At 41.4% G+C, this 27,045-nt stretch overlaps 1 protein-coding gene across 4 annotated transcripts in view; it reads right to left on the bottom strand.

Annotated features, from left to right (window-relative positions):
• Nucleotides 1-27,045, bottom strand: part of grik4 (glutamate receptor, ionotropic, kainate 4) — a 438,583-nt gene that overhangs the window by 152,381 nt on the left and 259,157 nt on the right. For all 4 annotated transcript variants that reach the window (XM_078167104.1, XM_033632251.2, XM_078167102.1 and 1 more), the window contains exons 4-5: nt 17,394-17,558; nt 12,484-12,581 (exon numbers count right to left, since the gene is read on the bottom strand). In XM_078167104.1, coding sequence (XP_078023230.1) covers nt 12,484-12,581; nt 17,394-17,558 — 263 coding nt within the window. The remainder of the gene's footprint in view (nt 1-12,483; nt 12,582-17,393; nt 17,559-27,045) is intronic.

Here is a 27,045-nt window from a genome sequence, read left to right as displayed (position 1 = left end):
AAAAGCAAAAGCAGCATGTGTATACATTCAGTAGGCTGTATCTTCAGTAGCTAGCTAGCTAACCCTACACTTTTCAGGGTTTGATTTTGGTTTTGGAACAGGGAAGAAACGTATCCTTTTCCAACCTCTCCAGGTAACGAGTATCATTAATACACGACGTGCCCCAGGCACAACATTTAGCTCCAAATCCACAAAACCAGCCTGACAATGAAGGAAATCTGGAACGATTGCATTAGACTTAGTGAAGGGTCAATATGGGTTTATTACAGTAAAAACAACAATGACACTGCTGACTTTGTGACGATACGAACATTTAATTTTTGGTGGAATATGCAGGACACAAATATTCATCTGCCTTGGTGTGAGAGGTTTGGAGGCGAAAAAGTCATCAACAAATATTCTGTATTTTTGTGTCTTTGTTTTCATTTTATCTCTAGGGGTGAAAAAACCTTTAGTTTTCATTTTTTATCCAAAATAATTCTGACATTTTCAGAAGCAGCACAACACACTTTGACAACAACAACAGACACAACACTTAAATCATTGTCCACTCTCTAGCCCTGAGCTTTCAACCACATTCCAATTTTGTTCAACTGTCAATCATCCATACATCAACACCTATCATTACGTGACATAAGATACAAGCAAGCTGTCTCTATGACAACTGAGCAAACTAAATCTGCTGATGGAGAGATGAGGTAAAACATTAAATGCTGTAAAAAAAAATATGCTTATAAGAGGACTTTGGCTTGAGTTTTTTTTTTAATCAAGGTCAAGAATGAACTTTGCTTAAGCACTTTAGTCAGAAAAGATGCCGCCCTGCTAATCCACGCAGCAATCTGTTTGATTCACACATGTAAACACAGCGCCAGGCGGTGTTAAAGGATAATTCTGCTTATTTTAAACACAGTTCCTTTATCTCTAATTGGTTGGAGATTGCAGAGCCTGAGGCAAAATAAAGCTACTCTAAAGCTCTAAAGCTGATAAAACTTTAAACACAATCACTGCTATGATTAAAGAAAATGAAAACTATATTATGCAACGATGTGTAACAGTGCATGAAATTTGTAGCTAATGACATTATCAGCTTATCTAAAATCAAAGGATTTATTTATAATTTAATTATTTTCATCACAATGTATTGATGCAGTGTTTTGTTTTACTGTGGCAGTTTGTATCACCATGAAAACCACATACTCATGCATCACCAGTTATCCATACAGGTTTTATATTAAAAAAAAATGCAACCAGGGTATTTGTTTTATTACTCTACTTAACCAGGGTGGGTTTATTTTGGTTTTTTAAAATGCAAATGGTTATCACAATAAGAACAAAGCATGGCCATCAAGGTAAAAACAAACCCCTTTCATTTGTGTATTCTCCATTTACTAGGTATTACAGAGCAGGTGCAATATTTGGATGATACCAGTTCCCACATGTGTGAGAGCAAAGCTAAGCAGAAGTTGGCTGTGCAGGCTCAGGAGATGCGGTGTGCTGGCTTCACTGCAACCAACCATGGCACAGCATCTGGCAGCGAGACGGTCTAAAGTGAGCATAGCGACCGTGTAAATGGTCTCTGGCCAGAGAGGATTTGCTGGTTTGGCTAGCTGGCTTTTCAAGTCACAAAAAGCAATTCCACACCATGTGTAGCACTGAGCTGCCGGACAACTAACCCATTTAAATCAGTCTGGACGACTCTACACACACTGAACGCAAACAAAGCGGGCAGAATTTCTGGACATGTGAATGGACGAGTTAATGAACACACACTCAGACCTATGGCAAATGTTCAGTGACTGAGCTTATGAATGCCTCACAATAAATGACAAAAATAAAGCAGTGGACCTGCAAAATCATTCTCTCCGGGAGCATGAAGAAAGCTTTTCACATTTGTTCAGTATCCATTCACGAGCAATCAACTGTGCCTCAGCTTTGTCTGATGGTCTTATTCAACAGTTGCTCCCGTCTCGCCATGTGGAGGAATCCTACAGGGTTCATTTGCCTACTAATAAAGTAATCTTGAGCACTACGTTTGACTCCAGACTATCTTGGAATTAAATTCCCACTCAGAAAGGAAGAGACTCATTTTCACTGGGACTGAATGAGTTTTTCAACATTACCTCAAACACCAGCTCTCACGATGCAGCAAAACACTGTATGAGAGTGGACAGCAGAGAAAGAGGCAGAAAATGAGATGGGGAGAGCATCTTTGGCAGTGCGAGGGAGGAAGAAAAACACAGACCTTGAAAGAAAAAATAATGTAGTACTGGAACATCTGCACATAAATGACACTCCAGTAAGATGAGTAAGAGGGTGTCGAGAGTGGCTGCCCTGCCTCGAGCTCTCAAGGTGTGAGCAGACCAACCAGCAGATGTCTTCACAGACATTCTCACCCTCTCACTGCTTCAGTACCCACATGTTTCATGAAGACCACCATTGTTCCTGTCCCCAAAAAGACCAAAGCCCTCTGCCTGAATAACCAACGTCCAGTAGCACTCACCTCTACAACTGTGGAGTGCTTTGAAGACTTCAAATTATGCATCACTTCCCACTTCAACTTGCTTAGAGACCCAACAGATCTACAGATGACACCATCACTCTAGCCCTCCATACTGCCACTCCCACTTGCACTGGAGGAACACACGTGAGCCATTCAACACCATTGTGCCCCCTAAGCTTGTCATCAACCTTAGAGATCTAGGACTCAACACTGTTCGTTGTAACTGCATCCTGAGCTCCCTGATGTAGAGAACCCAGTCTGTCCTCCACCCTGACTCTCAATACCTGAGCCCCCAGGGCTGCTTGCTCAGCTCTCTTCTATACACTTGACTGCAGGGCCACAAACAGCATCATTAAGTTTGCTGACGACACAACCATCATTGGCCTGATAGCCTACGGCAAAGATATGATCTACATTGAGGAGGTCAGAGCCCTGAGATATTGATGCCAGGTCAACAACCCTTCATCTCTATGTCAGCAAATCTAAGGAGCTGATGGTGGACTACAGGAATCAACAAGGAGAATGCCAGACCCCCATCTCCATCAACGGGACCTTGGTGTAGAGAGTCGGCAGCATCAGGTTCCTTGGGATTCTCATCAGCGAGGACCTGATCTGGTCTCACAACACAGACACCAACCCCAAGACAGAGACACAGCAGCTCTTCATCCTCGACAAGGTGACAAAGTTCAACATGGACTCCAGGAAACACTGCAACCTCTACAGCTGCACCATCTAGAGAATTCTAACTGGCCTGGTATGGCACTGCCCTCAACTGCAAGGCTCTACAGAGGGTGGTGAAAACTGCTCACCAGAATGGAGCAACAGGAGCAGTGCAGGAAGAATGCCACAGGACTATCAGAGACCCCAGTCATTCAAGTCAGAAACTGTTCTACCTGCTGATCAGCAGACGCTACCGCAGCATCCGATCCCACATCACCCGGCTTAGGGACTGGTTGCTTCTGCAGGCTGTAAGACTATTAAACTCTTGAGCTCATCACTTGATACATAACCACTGTACTGTCACTTTACCTTTTATATACTTTTACTCACTATTTTCACAACTGTTTACACCTTAAACTTATGCTCATGATTTTGCACACATTTTCTATATTCCTCTTTATATTAGTTTATTCATTTGGAATACTGTCTAATGTTTATGACTTTATTTTATATTTTTTGTGTTATATCTTATTAGTTATTTAACTTGCACTATTTTATATTTAGAGTCTCATTTTGTTTTCACTTGCATGTTCTTCTTTTGCTTTATTTTTTACACATAAACATAATTAGCATCATTGGTGGGAGCCTGAAACTGTCAACAACTCCTTCTCTGCAATTGTTGTTCATACGATAAATAAACACCTTGAACTTGAACTTAAGTTGCAAGCAATTCTCAGTTATTTAATGCATTTTCTTATTGGCTGTGTAAAAGTGACTCAGAAGTGTGTCTGTGGGTGTCTCTGTGTATGGCATCTGTGTGTGTATGAAAGCACAAATCTCTCATTATTGCCTGTCTCCAGGGCTTCAGCTATACCACTGACCCCCAGTCTCAATCTAGTGTGTTCTTTGTTTTCCCAGCAGACCTCAGGTTCACCTCTAAATCCAGCCTGAACACCACCCAACTAAAATGCAGTAGTGTAATCTTTCCGTACTGCTGCAACCAGATGGCTTTGTAAGCCCAAGGCAACCCCTGGACATCAGACTGGACATTAATATTCATGACCACTTCTGACACATGTTTGAATCATTGGGGAATGTGTTTCCCCTCTTTAGCAGACACAGGGATGTTGCACATCCTTTATGGCGTAGGAGAGGAAGTTAGGAGTAGAAACAGGCAGTAAAAGCATTCAAAGTGAGCTGAAGGTGGCTAAGAGCAGTGGGATAAACACTGAATTCAGACTGAATATTTGGCACATGAAAATTTAATCACTGACATTTACTCAATTTAGTTTAAAAGCTTTTGATGGCTAATGGCAAAATGACCTCAGTTCAAGGCTTTGTGTGAAAATAACAATATGGGGTTTGTAAATGGAGCCTTGTGAAAGTCTGAATGAGGGACAAAAAGACCTTGGTTGATTCACTGTGTCTAAGTCACCACTTAATAATAAGAATGAATTTTCTTCTCCTTGAGATTCACAGGAAACAGAGCAACAACAAAATAACTGCACTGCAGTGCACACTCCAGCTATTCTGGTTAGCTGCAGCCGCCAGCAGACGAGCACCTGTAAAGCAGCAGGAGCCCCTCATCCAAAGCTCCAGTTAATGTTTCTCATTAGCTGATATTAATCTACCCTCCCTCCAAATCCTGACCCTGAGGTTTGCCTGCCAGGGTGCATAAGATGGAAACAAACTACCAACATGATGCACAGAGTCAACCCCTTTTCCGCAGTAGCTGTTTTTCTATTAGTCACTATTAGCGTGGAACCCAGATGGGCTCAGTCCCACTCCTCTGTCGCCCCGGTGGAAGTAGCCTCTGTAGCAGCGGTGGAACCTGGGGAGTGATTGATAGGGGCTGGTAGATGATGTGCTGATCACCTAGTGGGGTCTGTCAGCTGCAATATTGCTGCTAGTGTCCCGGGCAACCAGCCACCGGAGTGCCAGCATCTGTGGCCTTACGCTCACAGTGAGGGATTAGGTGGTCAGAGTACTGTGTGCACGAAAACACACAGACACACATATCCTTCTCTAGCTCCTACAGTTCAGTGTGACCTGTTTTCACCAATCATAAACACGATACCGTACAAACACACACACAACTAAGATCACCTGTTGGTATTAGTTAACAATGTGACAAATACAACATAATATCACAACTCATAAATTACTGCTACATGGACATGTTTTGTTTTGCTCATAAAGTTTTCTGGGGCACGGTAACATTGAGTGGGGGGTAGGAGGTGGGATGCCAGAGTCTAAAGGTAACATTAGGCACGAACAGCTGCTTGCATTCACCAGCCAATCTACTCATCTCCCGCTGAGCAGTCCTCAGGGGTGTGCTGCAGACCATTCAGCTGCAGAGAATAGAGTAAAGGTTGACATTATTTTACAAAGGATTGCTGCTTTCTGTGCTACTGGATGAGCCTGACTTAATGTAATGCAACATTTGTGCTGCTCATCCCATCCAGCATAACTTTGCCATCTTGGTATAATATGACCTCAGCTTCAGCTCAACTCTCGCTCAGCAGGGGAGCGTTTTTTGCTCACATTTTCTTTCCCACTACAATGGAGTTTTAATGTGTGCAGAACTGAAAAGATCTGTGTTATACTCTAGCCCTGCTCATGCAGGACTATTATAACCTGGGGTCCTCTGTGATTGGCAGGGTTGCCCTGCTCAGTGGCTGATCAAAACCAGCCCCAAAGCCACTCCAATACTAGGACCCAAAATGTATCCCTGCGAAATCAGATACACTGCTTTTTAAGTCCAACAGCACTGTTATCATTGTCAAATGTATTGTACTAGCTACAAGGTAACAACATAAATGTTTTGTGTGCCACCATTAAATGCAGTTTCCCCTAAAGAGTCCTTTCACCTAAGTCCTATAATGGCCTTGTGTAATTAGATACAGTATATTATCATAAATAATGTATAGCGCTGTGAATGTTCAGACCAATTCACTAATGCACGGACTAACCTGTTGCTTTGTCTTTTCACTTTCAAGTTGGAATCGATACGTATTGTATTTGTGTGTGTGTGTGTGTGTGTGTGTGTGTGTGTGTGCATGGGGCTTTGTGTTTGTCCTATGTCCAGTAGGCAATCTGAGGGGGGATAGGCAGGAACGCAATCCCCATTTCTAGCAAAATGACCACAACAGGTCCCCCTTGTTAACCTGCCATCCCTCTCTATACCCCAGGTCACCCCTTTTTAAAAATAAACAAATTGCCCATTTCCCATATCCATGAGTGTGTGAGTGCCGATCTGGGGTCAGTTTGGTAGGGTTCGAGTATAAATAACTTATTTCATTTCATTTATTATTTATTTAATTTCAAATATGCATTTTTAAACAAATTAGGACTACCAAACCAGCTGACAAAACACTCAGACTGTGGCAACACTTCAAAAGTAGCCACATTAGTAATAACAGCAGAGGTTGTCTTTGTTCATAATCTTAATAATCTGAAAACTTGATAGGTCAATAATCATCCATCCATCCATCCATTTTCTAACCGCTTATCCTCTTGAGGGTCGTGGGGGGGCTGGAGCCAATCCCAGCTGACATTAGGGCGAGAGGCAGGGTACACCCTGGACAGGTCACCAGACTATCACAGGGCTGACACATAGAGACAGACAACCATTCACACTCACATTCACACCTGCGGCCAATTTAGAGTCACCAATTAGTCTATCCCCAGTCTGCATGTCTTTGGACTGTGGGAGGAAGCCGGAGTACCCGGAGAGAACCCACACTGACACGGGGAGAACATGCAAACTCTGCACAGAAGGGCTCCCTCCTGGGATTGAACCAGGAACCCTCTTGCTGCCCCATCCATAATCAGTAAAGTAAAAATTATCCTTCATATTTTGCCAAACGTGAACATTTTTTATACGTAAAGGTCCAGTGTGTAGGATTTAAAGGCATCTATTGGCAGAAATGATTTATAATATTTATAACTATGTTTTCATTATTTCATAATCATCTGAAAAAAAGAATTATTGTGTTTTCATCACCTTAGAATGAGCTGTTTTTATCTTCACAGAGAGGAGAGTCTGCCATGTTGTTCTACAGTAGCCCAGAATGGACATATATAACACTAGATCTTGACTGGGCCATTCACATTTTTGTGTCAGCCACCATAGTTCTCCTACTGTACATGCTTGACACATGGGAGAAGTTTCAGCTGGCTGTGCATCTGCAACCACACTCTTCTCTCACTTTATCTTCCACGCTAGACCTTTAAAGTACTTCATAATGCAATAAATGGATAGATTATATGGTTATTATCTGCGTCTTCTAAAACACGGAGACATGTTTTTCTCCCCAGTCACACAGATATCACGGTTTTCACAGATAATTGTGTTTTATCTTAACTGTGTTTACGTACCATATTACAGAATCTCCTATATTTCAATAATACCCAAGTTATTTCTGGTAATGTGTCGTGATAGTGCTGTATGGTGAGTTACAACAACCCACCAATTATATAAAGCCTTGCTGTTGACAAGGACCATTACCCAGTCATCCCCTTCAGAGTGATCATGACAAGAGCAATGTGACCTTCTCTGAACACGCACACATACTCACACGCACACAAACACAGAAGAGCAGCTGACTTCACTGATTTGCACACCTCAAGCCTAAGACGGGGGACCTAATCAGTAAAATCAGCTGGTGTGGTGTTTGGTTGGAATAAAAAATCTGCACACTCTTGGCTCTAAATAGCATCCAAGTGAGGACTACTGAGTTAAGACTGTCTGTTTTTAATCCTGATCATCAGGAACCCAACTGCTACGACTGCTGGTTTTCCCACCGTGCATTCTTGGTATTCAATAGTCTTTGATTTGATGACGAGAATGAAAACCAGCAGGGTCCTGATGACCACAGCTGAGAACTATTGGGCTTGATTATTCCATTAATTGCCTGCCAACCTAAGAATAGTTATCAATGCATTTTATAAAGCACAGACTGAGATAAGAGGATCACATATTCCCGGGGAAACAGGTTTTTGCCTGGGTGTATTAATCAGCTGTCCATTGTTATGGCAGTCATGTGTCCAAAAATGCATTTGTGTGTAGTCCCTCATCTCGTCCTATAAACTGACTGAATATTCTTTATGACTCATCCTGCACTGCGAGTGGACACATTACATCCAATAACATGTGATTATAAATGTTGGAGGCAACAGCACCAACTCTTTTTATATAAAAGCTGCAGATCTACTAAACTAACTTTAGAAGCATTAACGTATGTTGGAGTGCATTTGGCTGACAGAATTTACATTGCCAACATCACTTTAGTATGATCTCTCCACTCCCAAAGCCTCACACATTCAGAATGTTCTCCTCCTCTTCTTTTTTACTGGTGGTAAAAGGAGAAGCAAGCGATCCTCGTTGGCTACCTTTTGAACTCTAAACTCAAGTTTTTCTTGATGTTACTGCGAGGTGAGAAACATGTCATAGTACATCAAACTATGCGTTTTCAACTGAACCATGTCAGAGGAGAAACACTTCAAACCATTTTACAATCTCATACACTTTTGACAGAACCGCCAAAGATGACCTACATATGGACTGAATTATATGCTCAGTACTGTCAAGCAGCTGCCTTCTGTCCTGCTCCTCTGAAATACATCACTTCACAATGTACGAAAGAGCAATGATGTTACAAAGCTGAGGATGGTCACAAGTGCAACAGACTTGAAGGTCAGTGCAGATATGGTTTTCTTATAAACACAATTTTGCGAAGTTTTTTTTTTTTTTTTTTTCAGATCAACTTGTGCTTCCTCAATCAGTAATGTGTTATATATGAGTATGTTGCACTCACAGGAGCCAATTTTTTGCATTATGGATAATAAGATGTATTTTTGGATACATTAAGGTCATTTTGCTAATCATACTTACATAATTATATTTTCAATAAAGGTTATTTTCTTAGTTGCAAAACTTACTGCATACTGTGCATAATTTTGACCTTCATTTTTTTAATGTATTCCCATCAATCCATAGCTAGATTCTGAAAGAAGGGAATTATAGAAAAATGACCCGAAGGTTACACAGCTGCTATTGTTAAAATCTTAATAATACTTAATAATACTATCAAAATAGTCTGAATGCAGTGCTTAATAAAACATGGATTAGAGTAGAAGAATAAGTACAGGAACTGAGCTGCATAGTTGTCCTTGACAATGGAGTGCAGCTTTCAGCACAGAACTAATTGTGCCAACTGCCGTATCCCTGAAAAAAACTGCAGTCAATATTTTGAACTAAAACCAAGTAGTGCAGTTGCGAGATGGTTGCCATGAGTGATACAGATGTAGTATTTTAAATACAGAGCAGAAGAAGACAGAAGCCCAACTGGCAAATCAGATGGTTGGTGCAAATGTTTCTACGAAGCCGTCAAGTTATGTGTGGTCACACTGTATTGTCGAACCAGATGCTGAAAACTTAGACCAAACATTTTTCTCACCTACATTTTTTTCAGAAGCATATTTTTGCTTCCCTACAAATCAAATCAAATCAAATCAAGTTTACTTATATAGCACATTTAAAAACAACCGCAGTTGACCAAAATGCTGTACAAAATAAAAGAATGACACATAAATATATAGTCATATAAAATGTACACATATATAAAACAGAATAACACCAGTAAGAACAATTACATACGTAAAAAAGATTATAAAATACTAAAATATCAAAACCACTACAAACAACCAAAGGCCATTGAAAACATGGACATTTTAAGATTTGTCTTAAAAGTGTCAACAGAGGGGAAGCATTGGATTGAGAGTGGAAGGCTAGTCCAGATTCCTTTGGAGCAGCTTCCATAAAGGCATTATCTTCCTTACCCATTAGCTTCAATTGCAAGACAGTTAAAAGACATTGCAGACACCCAGGTACAGAGAGTTGTAATGGTCAAACTTTGAAGAGATTAATGCAGTGGGTACAGTGTTCATGTCACTGTGAGAGATGATGGACATGAGTTTTGCAATGTTCTGTAGTTGAAAATAACAGCCTTTCACCACAGGGTTGATTTGTTTGTAAAATTTGAGACACCAAGATTCCTGGCATGAGTATGAATGTATGATGTGAGTGGTCCTATGTGGCTGACTGTGCTGTCTGTGGTGCTGGGGGGGGGGGGGGGGGGGGGGACACCAAAACAATAACTTCTGTTTTGTTATCATTTAACTTAAGACAGTTTTTGCCATCCAGGATTTCATATCCTGAAGGCAGTTAAGGATGAATGTGATGGAGCTGGAATTCCCTTGGTTTAATAGAAGGTAGCCTAAATTTGTGTGTCGTCGGCATAACAGTGAAATGAGACATTTTGCTGGTGGAAAATGGAGCCTAATGGAAGCACGTATAGTGCAAATAAAATGGGCCCTAAGATAGAACCTTGAGGTACACCGCAAGTGATGCAAGCAGAAGAGGAGGGCCACCAATCTTGACAGATAAATCGGAGGCAAACCACTTGAGGGCAGTGCTCTGGATGCCAGCTAGTTCTTTAAGATGGTTTAATAAAATACAGTGTCAAAGGCCGCACTGAGGTCTAACAGGATTAACATGGCACATTTACCACTAACTTAAGAAAGCAGTAGGTCATTTGACACTTTAAGAAGGGCAGATTCTGTACTGTCACCAGCCCCACCTGATTGAAATGTCTCCATGATGAGATCATTTGTTGCCAGCTGGCTACCATATTGTTTCCTGTGTCAAAACAGACAGGCTCACATTATGTTGCCCACCAGCAAGAGTGTTTATCTGTGCAGTGCAGTGCATTCTGGTAGTTGTAGGCTCTCTATCTCTTGAGCAAAAGTGAATGTAGCAGCCCCTTTTCTCTGCTGTCTCTGGTGATATAGCTCCAATTGCAAATGTATTTGTGTCTCTTTAATAAAAGGACCATCTTTCCAGCAAGATGTACTCTGGTCATCCAAATGGTTGACCTTCCCATTCACACTTCGGCAATAAAAAAGGTAAGTAAAGATAAAATCTGAGCCAGTGTTGGGAGACTGAATCTTCAGGGCCAGTATGAACTCCTCAGAGTATTTTATCAAGATACAGTATGTATCACTTAACAACTCAGAAATGCAGTTTTTCACTTTATGGGGTCTTAAATATTCATACAGTGGTATTATCACAGTCAGTGTTTCAAAGCAGTCAGCCCTGCAAGTCAGTGCCACCAGAGACTCTTCCCAGCAGGGAGTCCTGATCTGTCTACCACTACAACAGACTGATGTCTCATTACAAAGATGGGCTGTACTGTACCAGAGGACATTATAGAGACTGGGATGGTAATGGGATGTCTTCTAATCGTCATGCTGAACAAATTCATGCAGTTAAGAAGGCGGCTTCTCTGCAGACCCAATCCAATTATGGCTGGGAGCATACCAGAACACACTAGTGAAAACTGAATGATTGATGAACTGAAAGAAAGCTGACATGTAGTTTTTTAAAATCTGCAGCACTTAGTACACAGATAATATCGATGCTATCAGTATTGATTACTTCACTTTCATAATCTATATATAATCAATTTTTTTTTTACAAATCGTGTAGAACAAAGTGTATCAAATTAAGGAAAAATACCAAAGCATGGCAGTCAAACCATCACAGATCGACCTTTTTCTGAGTTATAATTGATTTTGATGTAGTGTATGGTTTTGTATAATCCAAAGGCACTCTGTTTTTTGACATCAGACAGTAAAACACACTGTGTCAGAGTTCAGACAAGCCAATTAGCATCCAACTGAGATCTGTTTGCATGCAGTCAGGCTCTGAAGCCAAATCCAGTCAGTCATATTTGGATTGTGGGAAAACATGTTTTTCTTCACTGTTGAGATGAGAAAATATGTCTGTTGACTGGTTTTCTCCAAATAACATCTATATACTATCATCCGTTAAATGATCTACAAGATGGGGCAAAGAGGACAGCAGAAGATGGCTGTTGTTAACTCACATGATCTCATCAGAACAGCAAAACTTGTACTTTTTTTTATTTGTATTTGTTTCTATTAAAAAAAACTCAAAACACTGGCTGGCAAGTCTCAGCGGACCAAACTGCTCCAAGCTAATGAGGGGGAATGGAGGAAATAAAATGTCCAGCGGTGCTTTGATTGGAGTGGGACTGGAATGGAGAGTTATGACTCTGTTGAGGTATTTCATCATTTTCACTAACAAGTTGGATTTCATTCCCCCTCAATCTCCTACAAAAAAACCACACAGCCGCTAATGAGCATCATTGTTCCAAACTCTGTATTTCTGGTTGCACTGTGAACGTACTGCCTAACATGGCCCCGTGGCTGCAGGCCAGCTGGGTGCATAAACTCACCTCCTTCTCTCCACAGATATTGCTGATGATGGAGTTGGAGGCTGGACTGGCAGAGGGACCGAGGACTGCCACCACCCCTTTCGACATGATCTGGCACACTGAGAGAAAACAGAGAGAGCGGGTGAAGGGGAAAATGAGGAAAGAGAAGGAAACGGAGACAGCAAGGGAGAAAAAGTCAGTCAGTGCTTTCAAGGAAAGTAACGTAAAGGCTTTCTTAAAGAATCTGAGTCATTTAAAAAAGGCCCACTTCAGCCAGATGCGCACATGCTGACTATCTCAACCTCTAAAGAGATAGCAGCCTGAGCCAGCGCTTCTTCCGTCTCGAGGGAACCTGAACCTACATGTGTTAATGAAACCAGCGCAAGGCCAAATGCATTTGTCCATGTTTAATATGCCAGACATGATACACATACTGAGAAATCCTATAGACCCTGCCCATGAGAGTTTAATAGCCTGCGAGAAAAAAAACTGATATTCATATAACTGACTTTCGCATAAGGAGACGGAAAGATATAGAAATGGGAAGAGACACAGACAGATAAACAGAGTGACAGACAGTGAGGGAGGCAGAGAGACAGAAATAGTGACAGGCAGCAATATCTGGAGGCTTAAAACATAAAATCTGGTATTTGAACATTTACACATGAATGCTACAATATCCCCAAAAGTGACACACACATCTCATCTTGTTTTCCACATTCTACATTTACAAGGACTGATTTAAAGGCTTTACCTTTAGGGACGAAAACATATCTTTCAGCGAATGTGAATTTTACTTTTCTCTGATGTACACGGGCCATATGCCTTAATCTCCCCATACTGGAAAACAGAATGCCATTTCTTGTGAGTTTATAATCCCCGGTTTCTAATTAAACCGCCACAGTCAATGATGTGAGGCAGACACGAGTGCAGACACTATGTACTGTTCATGTGTGAGCATGTGTGCACAGAGTGAGGGTGTGCGATGATAATTTGGTGTCAGTTATTGGGGCAAAAGCAGAGCATTAACCAGCTGAGTGTGTGAAAGAGGAGGGGGCAGGACCGTTTTTTGAGCCTGTGCTGTGAATCCAGAGGCAGTGAATCGAATGATTAATAAGTAATCCCTTAGTCACCCATGGGGCCTGTAAGACATGAACACACTGACACATTACACAAACACCCACATACACATACATGGACACATTTACAGTACATGCACACACACACACGTTCGCACCTGTCTGCATGGCTTCACCAAATTATAAAGCTGAATGATTTGACTGCCAGCCAACGCGCTGCTGGCCCCGTGACACTTTGATTTGCTCCATCTCTGCAGTCGCTTGCATTGTGTGTATACGTGTGAGAGACTGAGAATGTGCATGAAAAGTCTGTGTCAAAACCTCCTCGCCGCAGTTTATTCGTCACTCCCTCCACATATTGATGTCAGTGTCAAGGTGTCTATTAGCGCTGTGAGTTGCCAGTATGGTACTGGAAACTATGGTCAGGGGGTCAGTAGGTCAGATGAAGTCCATTCTCTATGCTTGATATTGATTTTCACTGATCAATACAAGCAATTGGAACCTTTGAATGATAAGAGGGCTGTAATGAGATTGACTTAGGAAATGCTTGACACATGTGCTGGTTACAAGAGGACGAACAGATGAATAGACAAAAAAAAAAAGATAGAGCAAAACCAGAAATACTAAAAGACAGCCACAGAACATGGATGTGCACACACAAACTGAGATACAACAGCTATACATATCCAGCTGCAGGTCGTGGTGTTTCCAAGTTCCTTTCACATCTTATGGTATAAGATTTCATGGGTTAAAACATTCTGAGTGACTCCAGGTGCACACACGGCAGCACTAAAGCAAACATCCCTGTGTTATGTGGCTTTATATGCAATATGTAACAGTTAAAGAAGTCTTGTCACGTTGAGTTTCCTGCCTGTAAAAGCAGCCAGGGAGTCATCTATTTAGAAGCTGTACACTGCACAAGCAGGAGTCGGTGCTTGAGAGGTGGGGGTGGGAATTTTCTGGGCAGGTAGCGGCCCTTGTGATATTTCCATCTAACTGCGGCCACTGATCCGTCCCTAATCCAATTCCTGCCTCTAATTACACACACACATTCACACACAAAACATTTGCACAACATACACACAATCCAGCGTGCACACGCCAACACAAGCTGCTTTACACACACACGCAGAGGAAGAAACATGCACGCGCACACACACATTTAAAAACACACAGGAGAAACCACATTTAGGAGGGGTTTGTAGTAAACCAGGCAGAGAAAGTAATACAGTTTCTTGTTGTTGTGGTAAGTGAAGCGGTGTTTCCATGGATTAAGCGGCACTACTGAAGCTCTTGGGTTTGTGTAAGTGGGAATGTGTTGTATTGAAAATCAATCCGCACACTTGTTGTCATAGCTGTTTATATTGGTTGTTTTCTGCAGACACACACTGTGCTGTATTGATTTTGGATAGCTTTCATTAAAAATTAAAAAAATCTAACCAAAAAACACTGATGTGTGCGACAACAAGTCACCACACTGTACACTGATGCTCTGGGTAGCTGTGAGGAGGAAGCACTGATACAGCTGATGACAAATCGGTACTCTAGCTTATGCTTATTGAGTCACCCTCCGTGATGCATTTGTCACATCTGTGAGAGAATCTTTTAAAGGAATACTTCACCCCCAAATGACCATTTGTATATCAGTTACTCATGCTGATATATGTTGAATTATGAAGAAAACTTCTGTTATCTTTCAGTTCTCGCATGCCTCCGGTAAATGAAGCATCCCAAAACAGAGAAAATTCTTGATGAACTGAAGTCATAGGGAGCCACATTTAACAAGAGCAGAGCTATTTTAAAAAATCTGTTCGCAAACTCTCACACAACTTGTGCAATATAATCCAAGTCTCATTTATCCAGTCATATGCTCAGTACTTCCCAAACAGACAGCGTTTTCCAACAGGCAACTGACTAAAAGTAAAACTTAGAGTGCTTTCACACCTGCCCTGTTTGGTTCGGTTCAATTGAGCTCAAGTTCGTTTGCCCACTAAGTGTGGTTCTTTTGGGCAGGTGTGACCACAGCAACAACCAGACCGAGACCTTCTTGAAGAGGTGGACTCAGTCAGGTTACAAATGAACTCTGGTGCGGTTCGTTTGTGGTGAGAATGTGTTCCGACCTCTATCTGAACCAACTGCAGTCACATGACACATTGTTTGGGTTAAACATGAGCATGTTACAGTCCTGGAGGATTATTAATGTGCACCTCCTCCTGTACTGCCTTAATATGCACATTTAGCACATCCAATGCATCAAAACATTGTTTTCTAGTTGGAGCCGCGCCTCATTTTCAAACTGTATGGTTTGACTAAAATGAACAATGGCATCAATATAGTCCACGATGAGCAGCGCTAAAATCAGCCTGCGTAGTTATCCCTCCATTGTGACATTAGAAAATGTCACATTTATCTTGCAAGTGTCTTGCATGGCGGAAAATACTAATGCCAGAGGAGCCCACTTTGTATGGACTGACGACAAGGTAAAGCTGCTACTTAGGGTCACACTTGATTACAAAACTACAAAACTGCAGGAGAATGTTGACTAGCACATACGGGTTAAGGGAGAGGTGGGGTTATGGCGTCATCGTTTCAGAAAAGAGGCGTACTGTGTTGTAAATACAGAAACGCAAAGGTGGCGTCTTCAGATTTTTTTCACTCTGGGACCCGGTTTCAAAAGTTGGCGTATTTGGGCTCCTAAAATGTTGGTTCCATGTTTACGAAAGGTCTATATGATAAAAAACCTTTGAGGGTACACGTAATCTCGTCTCTGCGTGGACATGGCCTTAGTTTACACTCTCTTCAAAGCCAGACTCCACTGACAAAAACAGCAATTTTACCTCGCTGAACATGGGAGCTGATGGTCTACCGCTGCCTTATTCAGTAAGTCCATGTGTGTTATTGTGTGACTTTGGTGTTTTAAAGGATTACTTTGGATTCACTTAAGTGACACAATAATAGAAACAAACTACCAAACAAGACAATGGTAGACCAGCTGCTCCTGTGTTTAGTAAGATATAATTACTGTTTTTGTCCATGGAGTCTGGCTTGGAAGAGAGCACAGATTTAAGTTTCACGTGTAGTTCAGTTCCCTGTCGGAAGGGGCTGTCTGTTTGGGAAGTACTGAGCATATGACAGACTTGGATTATGCTGCATGAATTGTGTGAGAGTCAACAGATGTTTTGATATAGTTTTCTGTTGCTAAAAGCGGAACTCTATGACTTGGACTCATCAAGAGTATTTTTCAGATTCTGGATTTTCAGCATAGCACAGGGTGATTCATTGATATAGAAATGCTCATTTGAGGGGTGAAGTCTTTCTTTAATGGCTCATTTAAAAAAGTCTATACGCCTTTCTGTTGGAGGTCATTACTATTTTGACATAGATTAAATTATTACACTTGTTTCGATCCGCCCTGCCAAAGCAGAGTGAAAATTAGCCAATATATAGGAGAACAAAATACAACCCAGTAAAGAAATATAAGCACGGCATTTGACGCTGTGCAGCTATCAAAATATGACAGCTCATTTTGCGTTCCTGCGCCACGCCAGTCTGTCATCTATTTTCAATAATTTGTTTGCCTCTGTTTGACCAAAATATTGTTAAACCAGGCAGACTTATCTCTGTGTACTTTGGGGAAGAGTGTGAGGGATGGAGTGAAAAGAAGACAGTAGGGTGAATTGAAATGACAGGCTTGCTGATTCCAAAAAGAGAGACACTTTTTCCATCTTTTCCTCCTCTGACTCACTTGACACGTACACATATATCGACCAACAGACCCACATGAACAAATGCACACATCAACACTGTCTTTTCCACACCAATTTACTGGCACTTCTTCCCTGTGTTACTTACTTGTCTCCCCCATCTCATATTCACTATCTCGTAGCAGTTCAAAGATATCCACCTCCAGCTTGCCAGTGGTGGAACGGTTACTGCTCCTGTTGATGCTGTCTTTGGCCAGCGTGATGGCCAAACGCTCTCCTCTGCTGCACTCCATAGGGTCATCAAGGATGGCAGCTGTGAGGGAGGGAAGGGAAAAGAGCAATGGGTTGTGAGGGTAAGAGAAAAAACAAGTACAAAATAATCATTCACACTGGTAACTGCTGTTTTGTCCACATTAATGAGAGCCAGGGCAGCCCATGTGGCCAATGATCATTCAATCCAAGACACTGTGAAGACAGGTCATGCATTTAAAGCCTCTTTTTTCCCTCTTTTGGATCTCCAATAAAAGTTCAATCCACTGAAAGCTGCTCCCAAGGTGTATGGATTTATTAGCACTAATACTTAGGTGACATTTTGTGCAGACTCCTCTCCATTAATCTAGAGTGCCTACTATGGCAGGTATTGTTGGTAACAAATCCATACACTTTGGGAGCAGCTTTTAGTGCGTGAGAAATTTCTTTTATTCTAAAAGGGTGAGTGCTGTTTAATGTAAATACCTGATCTGTATGGTAAAAGCTTGAGAGCTTGAAAGCTTCAAATTGTTAAGAACATCTCAACAATATAAATTCATAACATACTGTTATTTTCAAGACCGCAGCAGAAAAATACATCCATAATAAACTGTGTACTGCAGCAGAAGCATTCAAAACATCTGTCTGCTGTTTAGCTTTCAGAGGGGCCCTGTAGAGACTTAAGACTCCAGTCACTGCAGCAGCTTTACAGATGCTACACTGTGTAAGTCTACTATAAAATTAAATCAGTTTGCCACAGAAGCCTTGGCGAAGGATGAGACAGCACGTTACTCTCAAACATGACTCATACACATTCTGTATGCAGTAATGTATTTGTTGTATTGTAGTATAATTATCAGAAAAACGGATGCCTGTCTTGTGTAGGCTTAGCAAAGCCAATTATAAAGGGACTGGATGTAGATAATGCACTCTTCTCATTCTTATGCAGGAAAAATAATGTAATTCCACCACAGTAAGACTGTAGAGATTGAAAAGGATTTGAATCATTCCATACTACATAATAACTAAGTGGTATATTCATATGCTTTCCCCGCAGAGACTGTGGCAATAATAAAAGATACTCCGAAAAAGGAGGAGAGGGTTTTTTTTATCCCAAATGTATTCTGTGACTTTAAACAGCACAGATGTCAAATTGTCATCCTGAGCTACATAATCTACCCACTGTGTTCTCATTAAGGTTGAAATGGTCACAGGTTTCATGATAATCTGTGGTAAATTACAGACAGTTAGTATTACTGTTTCAAATCTGAATTATCATTAAAACTGTCTGATTACCACTCTGTGAAAAACTCACATTAAATACTGTCCAGCATCGATCAAAGTTTGCAACAGTCTCCCAGACGCTGGCACAGCATGCAACGTGGGTTTGTTTTGTTAGCTCTTTGTTTACAGAGTTGGCGTGCACAGTGATGCTACCGGTCCCTCGTCCTCGGCTACAGTGACACAGACACTCGAGCAAGCATTACAAAGACAGGCTTTATAATGTTAAGGCACATTTGATTTAATAATAGTAATAAGCGCTTTTCAAACTAGAGTCACAAAGTGCTTTACACATCAATAATTAAAACAGACAAGACATGAAAACAACAACAACCATGAATTGAAAAAAACACTTTGATATATAAAAACTGAAGAAATAAAAGACAGATTAAATGACCTTAAAAACTCAAGTAAAACCAGGAAGGGCTCTACAATAAAGTATGTTTTAAGAAGGGACTTAAAAGAGACCCGATGTCCTCGGGCAGTCTGTTCCAGAGCCTTGAGGCCCTGACAGGAAACACTCTGTCCCCTTTAGTTTTCAGCCATGCCTCTGGGACAGACAAAAGACCTCTGCCCAAGGACCTCAAAGTACGTCCTGGCGTGTACGGCACTACAAGGTCAGAGACATAGCTGGAAGAGAGACCATGAAGAGCCTTAAATAAATCAGTAAAATCTATTCTAAAACATACTGGGAGCCAGTGTAAAGAGGTTAAAACTGGAGTGATGTGATCATGTCTCTTGGTTCTGGTTAAAAGCAAGGCAGCTGAATTCTGTACAGTCTGGAGTAGATTTATAGATTTTTGATTCAGGCAAAAAAAGAGGCTGTTCGAGTGATCCAGGTGTGAAGAGAAGAAGGCCTGTAAAATTGTCTGTGTGTCTTTAAAAGTTCAAATGGACGACGATAAAAACATGATAGCACGAGCTTTGTGACGTGCTGCTCAAAACTTAAATGACTGTCGTGTCGTGTCGTGAAGATTCTCAGTCATCCAGGTCATGGTAATCGTAAGTGCTAATATCGTAGGCAACTGGACTTGCTTGGGTTTCTTGAAGACGTTTCCCCTCTCATCCAAGAAGCTTTAAACCCTGTGTGGGTGGGGACCCTTGCAGAGTCATAGGGGTCACATGTGAGCTCTTAGTTTCAGAGTCGTTAAGGTCACAAGAGGGGATGGCTTACGACACTACTTATCACCCACCTACAATGCAGTCTTGGGATCCCTCTCCAGATGACTTCCATAAATTTTGGTGAGGAAAATAGGAATATTTTCCAAAATAGTGTATTCAAATATTTCTGCATACTGGGGTCCCTGTACTGTCTGACTGTAAAACTAAGAGTTAAAAGCCATTTAAGCTTTACACCATTTTAGTTCTGCACACACTTTGTCCAGTATTTGACTTAAGTAGCCCTCAAGATTAAATGAATAAATTAAGAAAAAAATGATATGCTCACTCATGATTAGATTTTATGATTTAATTTAATGCCTTACAGTAATTTCTTCAATCAACGTTTGATTTTACTTTTCTGGAATCATTCAGTGGAGGACATTTTTTCATCCCAAGACTCATGTGACTTCCTCTGCTTTTCAAAATAAGAAAATACGGTCTTAATAATGACCTAAGTAAAAGATAAAATAAGGAAGGCCAAAACTAAAATCAAGATAATAAATGGGATCAATAAGATAGCAATAAAACAGACAGACAGCTAAGATAAAATCAGGATGTTTCTAATAAGAATTTTGTTTTTAGGAGAGACTTAAATGAAGCCAGTGCCTCAGACAGCCTTGTATGCACGGGCAGGTTGTTCCAGAGCCTCAGGGCCCTTTGGTCTTCAGCCTGGACTCTGGAACAAGAAATGTAATCTGGAGCCAGGCCACGAAGAGCCTTAAAAGTAATCAATAAGATTTTAAAGTCAAACCTAAAGCAAACACGGAGCCTATAAAGAGGCTTAAACTGATGTGATGTGGTCGTGCTTCTTGCGGCTGAGTTCTGCTCAATCTGAAGTCGTTGGAAGGTTTTTGATTAGGACAGGAATAAAGGCTGTTGCAATAATAAAGATGTGAAGAGATAAAAGCATGTACAACAGTTTCTGTATCTCTAATAGTTCAAATGGATCTTATCTTAGCGAGGTTTCTGAGGTGGTAAGAATATGATTGGACAAGCTTAGTGACGTGTTGTCACAGAATAGACACAAAATACATGTGGAAAGTATCAATAATTGGAACTAGTCCATACCCATTGAGTGCACAGTTGCCCTCATACAGTTTCACATGGTGTGTGTTTGGGATACAGGTCATAGGAAACTGCAGATTAAATAGTCAACTGAACCCATTAAGAAGAGCAATGTATTCAGACAGAGTTTTTGTGAATTTGATAGTACGATTGCTTTATTGAAAGAACAGTAGTACCATTGCCAATAGTGGGATAATTAGTGGGCTAAAACTGTGCATTAGTAGTTGAGGTAGCACGTTGAAAGGCAGACAGTTGAAGTCATTGAAGAAGCTCAGTTTTAGTAAGTTTTCCAACTTTTGCCAAGAAGGAACTTTAGATATTGGTCCCTAGATTATGTTCACCGTGCAATATATAACCGGAAGTTATGGGTTCTTGAGGCAAATTTGTTCCTCATGAGGAGAGGCATCTCTGTGCAAAGTTTCATGTCTCTACGACATACGGGGCATGAGATATGCCCATTCAAAGTTTGCAATTTCAAACGGTTGCTATAGCACCCCCTTTGGCCAACTGATGTAATATTGCTTCATTCGCATCCTCCCATGGCCCTGGAAATCCAGAGTTCTCGTGAGAGCACAATTTGAATTTGCTCAGCGAGTCACTCTGGCAATCAGTAATGATGCTCATTACCCATGCCCTTGGAGCCGAGCTGCACCAATCACATCGGTGTTTCTGACGGAGGCAGGCCAGAGGTGAGCTAAACAGATGACGACAGCGCTGCGATGACGAAGTCCGGAATCAGTCAGTAAACATTGCAAGATGGCTACAGATGAACACCAGTTGTTTTAAACGGCTTTGGCCGCTACAATGAACGAGTTAGACTTGGCTTTTTCTCTAAAAGAGGAACAGAAGACGGCGCTCGAATCTTTCCTTTGCAAGAAGGACGTTTTTGCTGTTTTGCCGACCCGATACGGCAAGAGTCTAATCTACCAGTTAGCTCCACTGGTAGCGCTCTGGATACGTCACCCCGTGTATTGTTCTGATTGGTCGTAGTGTTATCCAATTGCGTGCAGTGATATTTTCAAATGCATGCTTGGTGCCGCCCCTCGAGTTGGGCCATTTGCATTACTGATAGCCAGACCCTAAATCTTTCTAGATTTGGGTCTGGATTTCCAGGCTATCCTCCTATGACCCTCTACCACTGTGCCAAATTTCACATGGATTGACCAAGTCAGCAAGGACAAAAACATGGAACAGACACACACACACCCACACCCACAGACAGACAGAGTTTTCATCATTATACAGTAAGATATATTTTCAGGAAGAATAACATTTTGCCCCGATGGGTGTGGATGAGGGGCCCCTGCCCTCCTAACGGCTGGCCTGAGTATTGGCGCACTCTAACAATACTGTAATAATACTGATAGCCGAGATAATGCTGGACATTGTATTCATGATATGGAATTTTCATATTTCATCTCTAGTTTTCACACAGGGAAGAAATGCAATGATATACTATATGCTTTCATCTGGAGGCTACTGAATAAATGGCCCATCTTATATATCTTATTTTAGGCAAGACCATGAATTCACTTTTTCCAAGAAGATTTGATGCTCTACCCCCACACATCAATAACACTCATCTCGGCTACAAGACGTCAGTAGTATTTCAAAGCCCTCCAAAGAGCCTGACCATTATTGAAATCCGATCATTTCAAATTTTCACATCAACCACTTAATTATGTTTCAGCCCAACTGCATGGACAACCAACATTTACACAAACTATAATACACCTCAAAAGGATTAAGCTCAAGGGTAGATAGGAAAGCACAATAAAATGAGCAGCAGGCTTTGTAATTAATGCAATTATACTGGGTTAGCACAAAGGTTCTTAAGTTAAATAGATTACATTTAGAGCTAAAGCAGAGGCAGCAGATAAAAGTAACCTACCCGGAAAAGTGTGAAATTAATAAGGCACAAAAAATACAATTAAGTACAACGTGGCTGAAAGGTAAATGTACTGCAGACTATCCATTAAGGAGAAGAACTGCAGGTTGAGTGTTGTAACTTCAAGCCTAATCATATCAGACTGAGATGTTCAGAGCTGGAACCTGTTTGAAGTGACCTTTTCCCTGCTGATCACACAGTTGTTTAAACAACAACTAGCACGAGCTTTTAAAGATGAGACGTATGCACTCATCTGATATCATCACAGGGAGTCACAGCGAGCCAATATCTACAACCAATTAAAATGCTTTGCTATGAGGCAGAGAGTAGCGGTGACAGTTCATTTGGGGTTGTTCCAATCCCTGTCTGATGGAAAAGCCGTGAACAAAGGATGTATTAATTCCTTTATGCACTTAATGGACTCTCTCTCGATCACGTACAGGCACGTAAGGCTTTACAAGTTTTAGATTTTTTAAAACTTAAATATAAAGCCCAGCTTCATAAATATTCATCGTTCAGCTCCCTGGAATTCTCTCTGTCCGAGGATCAACACTTCAAATCCCGAGGAAAACCCCGAGATGGAGATTAATGTCTACACAACGGCAAGTTTAAAATTTATGGTTTCACCATGATCTCTTGTCAAGATCATGACTAAAAATATCAGACTCCTCTGATGTGATTTCACCATTGCCGTGTCTTACACCGAAACACAGCAGTGTTACATCCTTGGACTTAAGCTGCTAAAGTATAATCAATATCTTTATATTAATAATGGATCAAATGACGACATGTACTGCATACGAACTGAATCACTCATAGTGACAAACCCAGGGGTTGTTAGAAAGCAAACCAGAGAATGAATGGGAGACTTAAATTTGCCAGGTGGGCTCCAAATACATGCTACATATCCTTTATGTAAGCTACAGTGCTGTTTGCTAACTAATCTGCCATATCAACTTAAAAAGCGATAATATCAGTGTTGTGTTTACAGCTTGTTTCCACTGAGACAATTTTGTCTGAGCAGATTCAAACAACCAGTGTTTGGTTGGATCAAATTAAAAAAGCTACACAAAGGTAAAACACTTCATATTAAATGATGAAGGCATTACAACGAGATGGGAGTCAAACAGAGGTGTTCAGGAGCTGTTCACAGTCGGCCAGGTTGTTGCACAGTACTAATATTTGCTAGTATTAGCCACATGAGAACATCTGATATGACTGCTGAAATGGCTGCTTAGTCAGGTGAGTTTGCATTACACTTGATTATTATAAGGCTTTGTTAAATTCATTCATTCAAAATTCATTTTAATTGGTTAATTATGGCATCCTGTGGTCTGTTATTTCTAAAGAGCAGACCGTGGCTATCAAAAACAGATTGTTATTGAAATCTTGGGATTAGAGCTTAGATTCCCTGCCCGAGCCCACCCATGGGCCGGGCGGGCCGTAATTTCCCGCCTCTATCCTCGGGCTCAGGCTCCTCATACTAGACCTAGGCTATAGAACCAACTACTTATCACACCTGGAAAGGGGTGGCCGCGGCCCCCCTTTGACGGCGCCACTGGCCGCGGGAACTGCCCATTGGTCCGACAGCCCATTGGTCCGACCATATTAAACCCATTGTTCCGAAGTCCCGTTGTTCCGAAATCATCATGATGCCCTGTGGTTAAGGTCTGGTTAGGTTTGGGCACAAAAACCACTTGGTTAGGGTCAGGAAAAGATCATGGTGTGGGTTAAAATGAAAAAGAAAGTAACAAACACATAAGCTGTGAGCCTGCTTCGCCTCAAACCTTTCCCAGCTGACCCAGAGCCGGTCGCGGCGCACCATCAAGGTAGAAATACGCCCGCCGGGAGCCGTTCAGCACCGCGGACTGTCAGACTAATGGGATGTCGGACCAATGGGCTGTCAGACCAATGACATGGACCCCTGGCCGCACACATGAGTTGTTGTGTGTCGGCTTCGTCGGGTGTACCAAGTGCAGCACGGTGCTGGTATATAACAGCAAAAAGACGGGGACCTCGACACTTAAGAGGCACACGACAAAGGCTTGCCATGGAAAGAAAGACGAGAGTCAGCCTTCAATGTCCATGTTCGTATCCTTAAAAAAAATGTCGGGTTTAAACTGGGCTGGGGCTCATAATTACAGTTAAAGGGACGGCCGGGCAGGGCTTGGACAGAACACGGTCCTGGGTGGGGTCTGGCTGGATTTTTTTTTTTTTTTTTTGGGCGCGATCTAAGCTCTACTTGGGATGCAGTCCCGATCATAGACAGTTAGCAGAAGTAAGTTCTTTATTAAGAAGCTGCATAATAAGCGGGACAATGAAGTTACTTTGAAATTATTGTGACCCGCTCGCTGTTCATTATCCCTTACTTATGGTGCATTACATTTGTGCTTGGAAGTTGGAATTTCCAAGTTCCCAGTTCTAGTTCCCTAGAACGCCCCTGAAGTCCGATTTTCTGACTCGGAAAGTTGGTGGAACCTCACCAATCCCTGACTTCAAAATCCAAGATGGCTGCTTGGTGCATCAGCAGTAGTGAAATCTGCAGTACTATACTATCTATAAGCACTTGTCTTACTTCTGTCTTATTGAAACTGTCATCCACACAGTACTGTCCAACTTCAGTCTGTGAACATGTTGCTACTGTGTTTGTACAGCGTAATGTGTTAATATCAACTGGTATTGCTGACAACACTTCAGCCTTCCGACTTGTTTGTACTGGAACGTGGTCACCTGGGGTGTGTTGTCATTCCCTGCTTCGACCTCTGACTTCCGAGATAAATGGAACGCAGCGTTAATGGGCAGAGAAAATAGCCTCGTTCAAGATGAACTGTGCCTCGCTTGGAAAGTGGACAAGAGTAGGCAGCTGCAGCTGCAGCTGGAGGCGGTGACAAAGGGCTAAGGTAAAGTCAGACAGTTTCCCAACAGTTTCCAGCAGCCTTCAATCTGCACAGGAAGTCATGGAAACACTCACATCCTGTCAGATATGATGTTGATTCATTTAAATATTATCAGACTCATATATCAGTTTGTTCTCAGTCTCCAGTTGTTTTAATAATAATAGATTGATTTATTAAAATGCTTTACAGGTGAGCTGTAGTTTATGTTCATGGTTTAACCTCCATTTGACATGAACTCTCATGTAAATCAGCATCATATGAGTTTGCTGCTGCAGAGCAGACCTGTCCCCTCAACTACATCTGTACAGATGTTATTTTAAGAATCCTCACATCCCACTGACCACAAGTCTCTTTGTTGCTATAATTCAATAATTACAACAATCTCATGTTAATATACAGTAGACTCTGTTTAGTTTATGATAAATGTATTCAGTCTCTAACGACTAAACTTCACCATCAGTCACATAACATGTTTTCTGTTAACAGAATAAACCTTGAAATCAGACAAATAAAATCTAAATCTCTGAAATTCAACAACAATTAAGAGTTTATAAGAAACATCATCCTGTTGATTCAACATCTAAACCAATCAGCTGTTTAGTCAGGTGAGAGCCAGGCGTTTCCCATCATGCTCAGGGTCTTGCAGTCAACGGAGAGCAATTGCAGCACCTGGCTCTAAAAACTGCGTCTGCCTTGCTCTCGTGAGATTATCGCTGTCCACTTTTGAATGATGTCAGAGCAAGTCCGGATGAAGTCATACCCAAAACTAACTGGCATTGTGCGGTGATCACCTGTGATCGAATCTGCGCAGGCCTGGCTTGTCTTGAACGAGCCTAATATTTGATTAAAAGTTTTGCACCTACTGACACAAGTTGCTCAATGTTTCCTGTGACATCTGTTGCTCTGATGACATTTCAGTGTATTTCTATGCTGTAATTTTCTGCCTCACCCTTCTTTCTTTCTTAAAACGTCTTTTATAATTTTTGCAGTGACATTTCCTCTTTCTTCTTTTATTCACTATGTTTTATCCTCTATTTCCCCCATTAATTTCATTTGACGAAGAAAAATAATGCATTATATCATCTACTTTCCCAAGGTTGAATCAACAATAATAATATCAATAAAACGCCACCATTACAGCGTAAATGCCTTCATACACAGTGCAAATCTATCCACACAAGTGGGTGTACGCCTGCTGAATGAAAGTTCTTCTGACATGTTTTGGTCTCACAGGAGTTGACATTTGGGAGTGGTCAATA

Source organism: Epinephelus lanceolatus, chromosome 4, assembly GCF_041903045.1.
Source record: "Epinephelus lanceolatus isolate andai-2023 chromosome 4, ASM4190304v1, whole genome shotgun sequence".
NCBI lineage: Eukaryota > Metazoa > Chordata > Actinopteri > Perciformes > Serranidae > Epinephelus > Epinephelus lanceolatus.
This window is presented reverse-complemented; position numbering and strand designations above follow the sequence as displayed.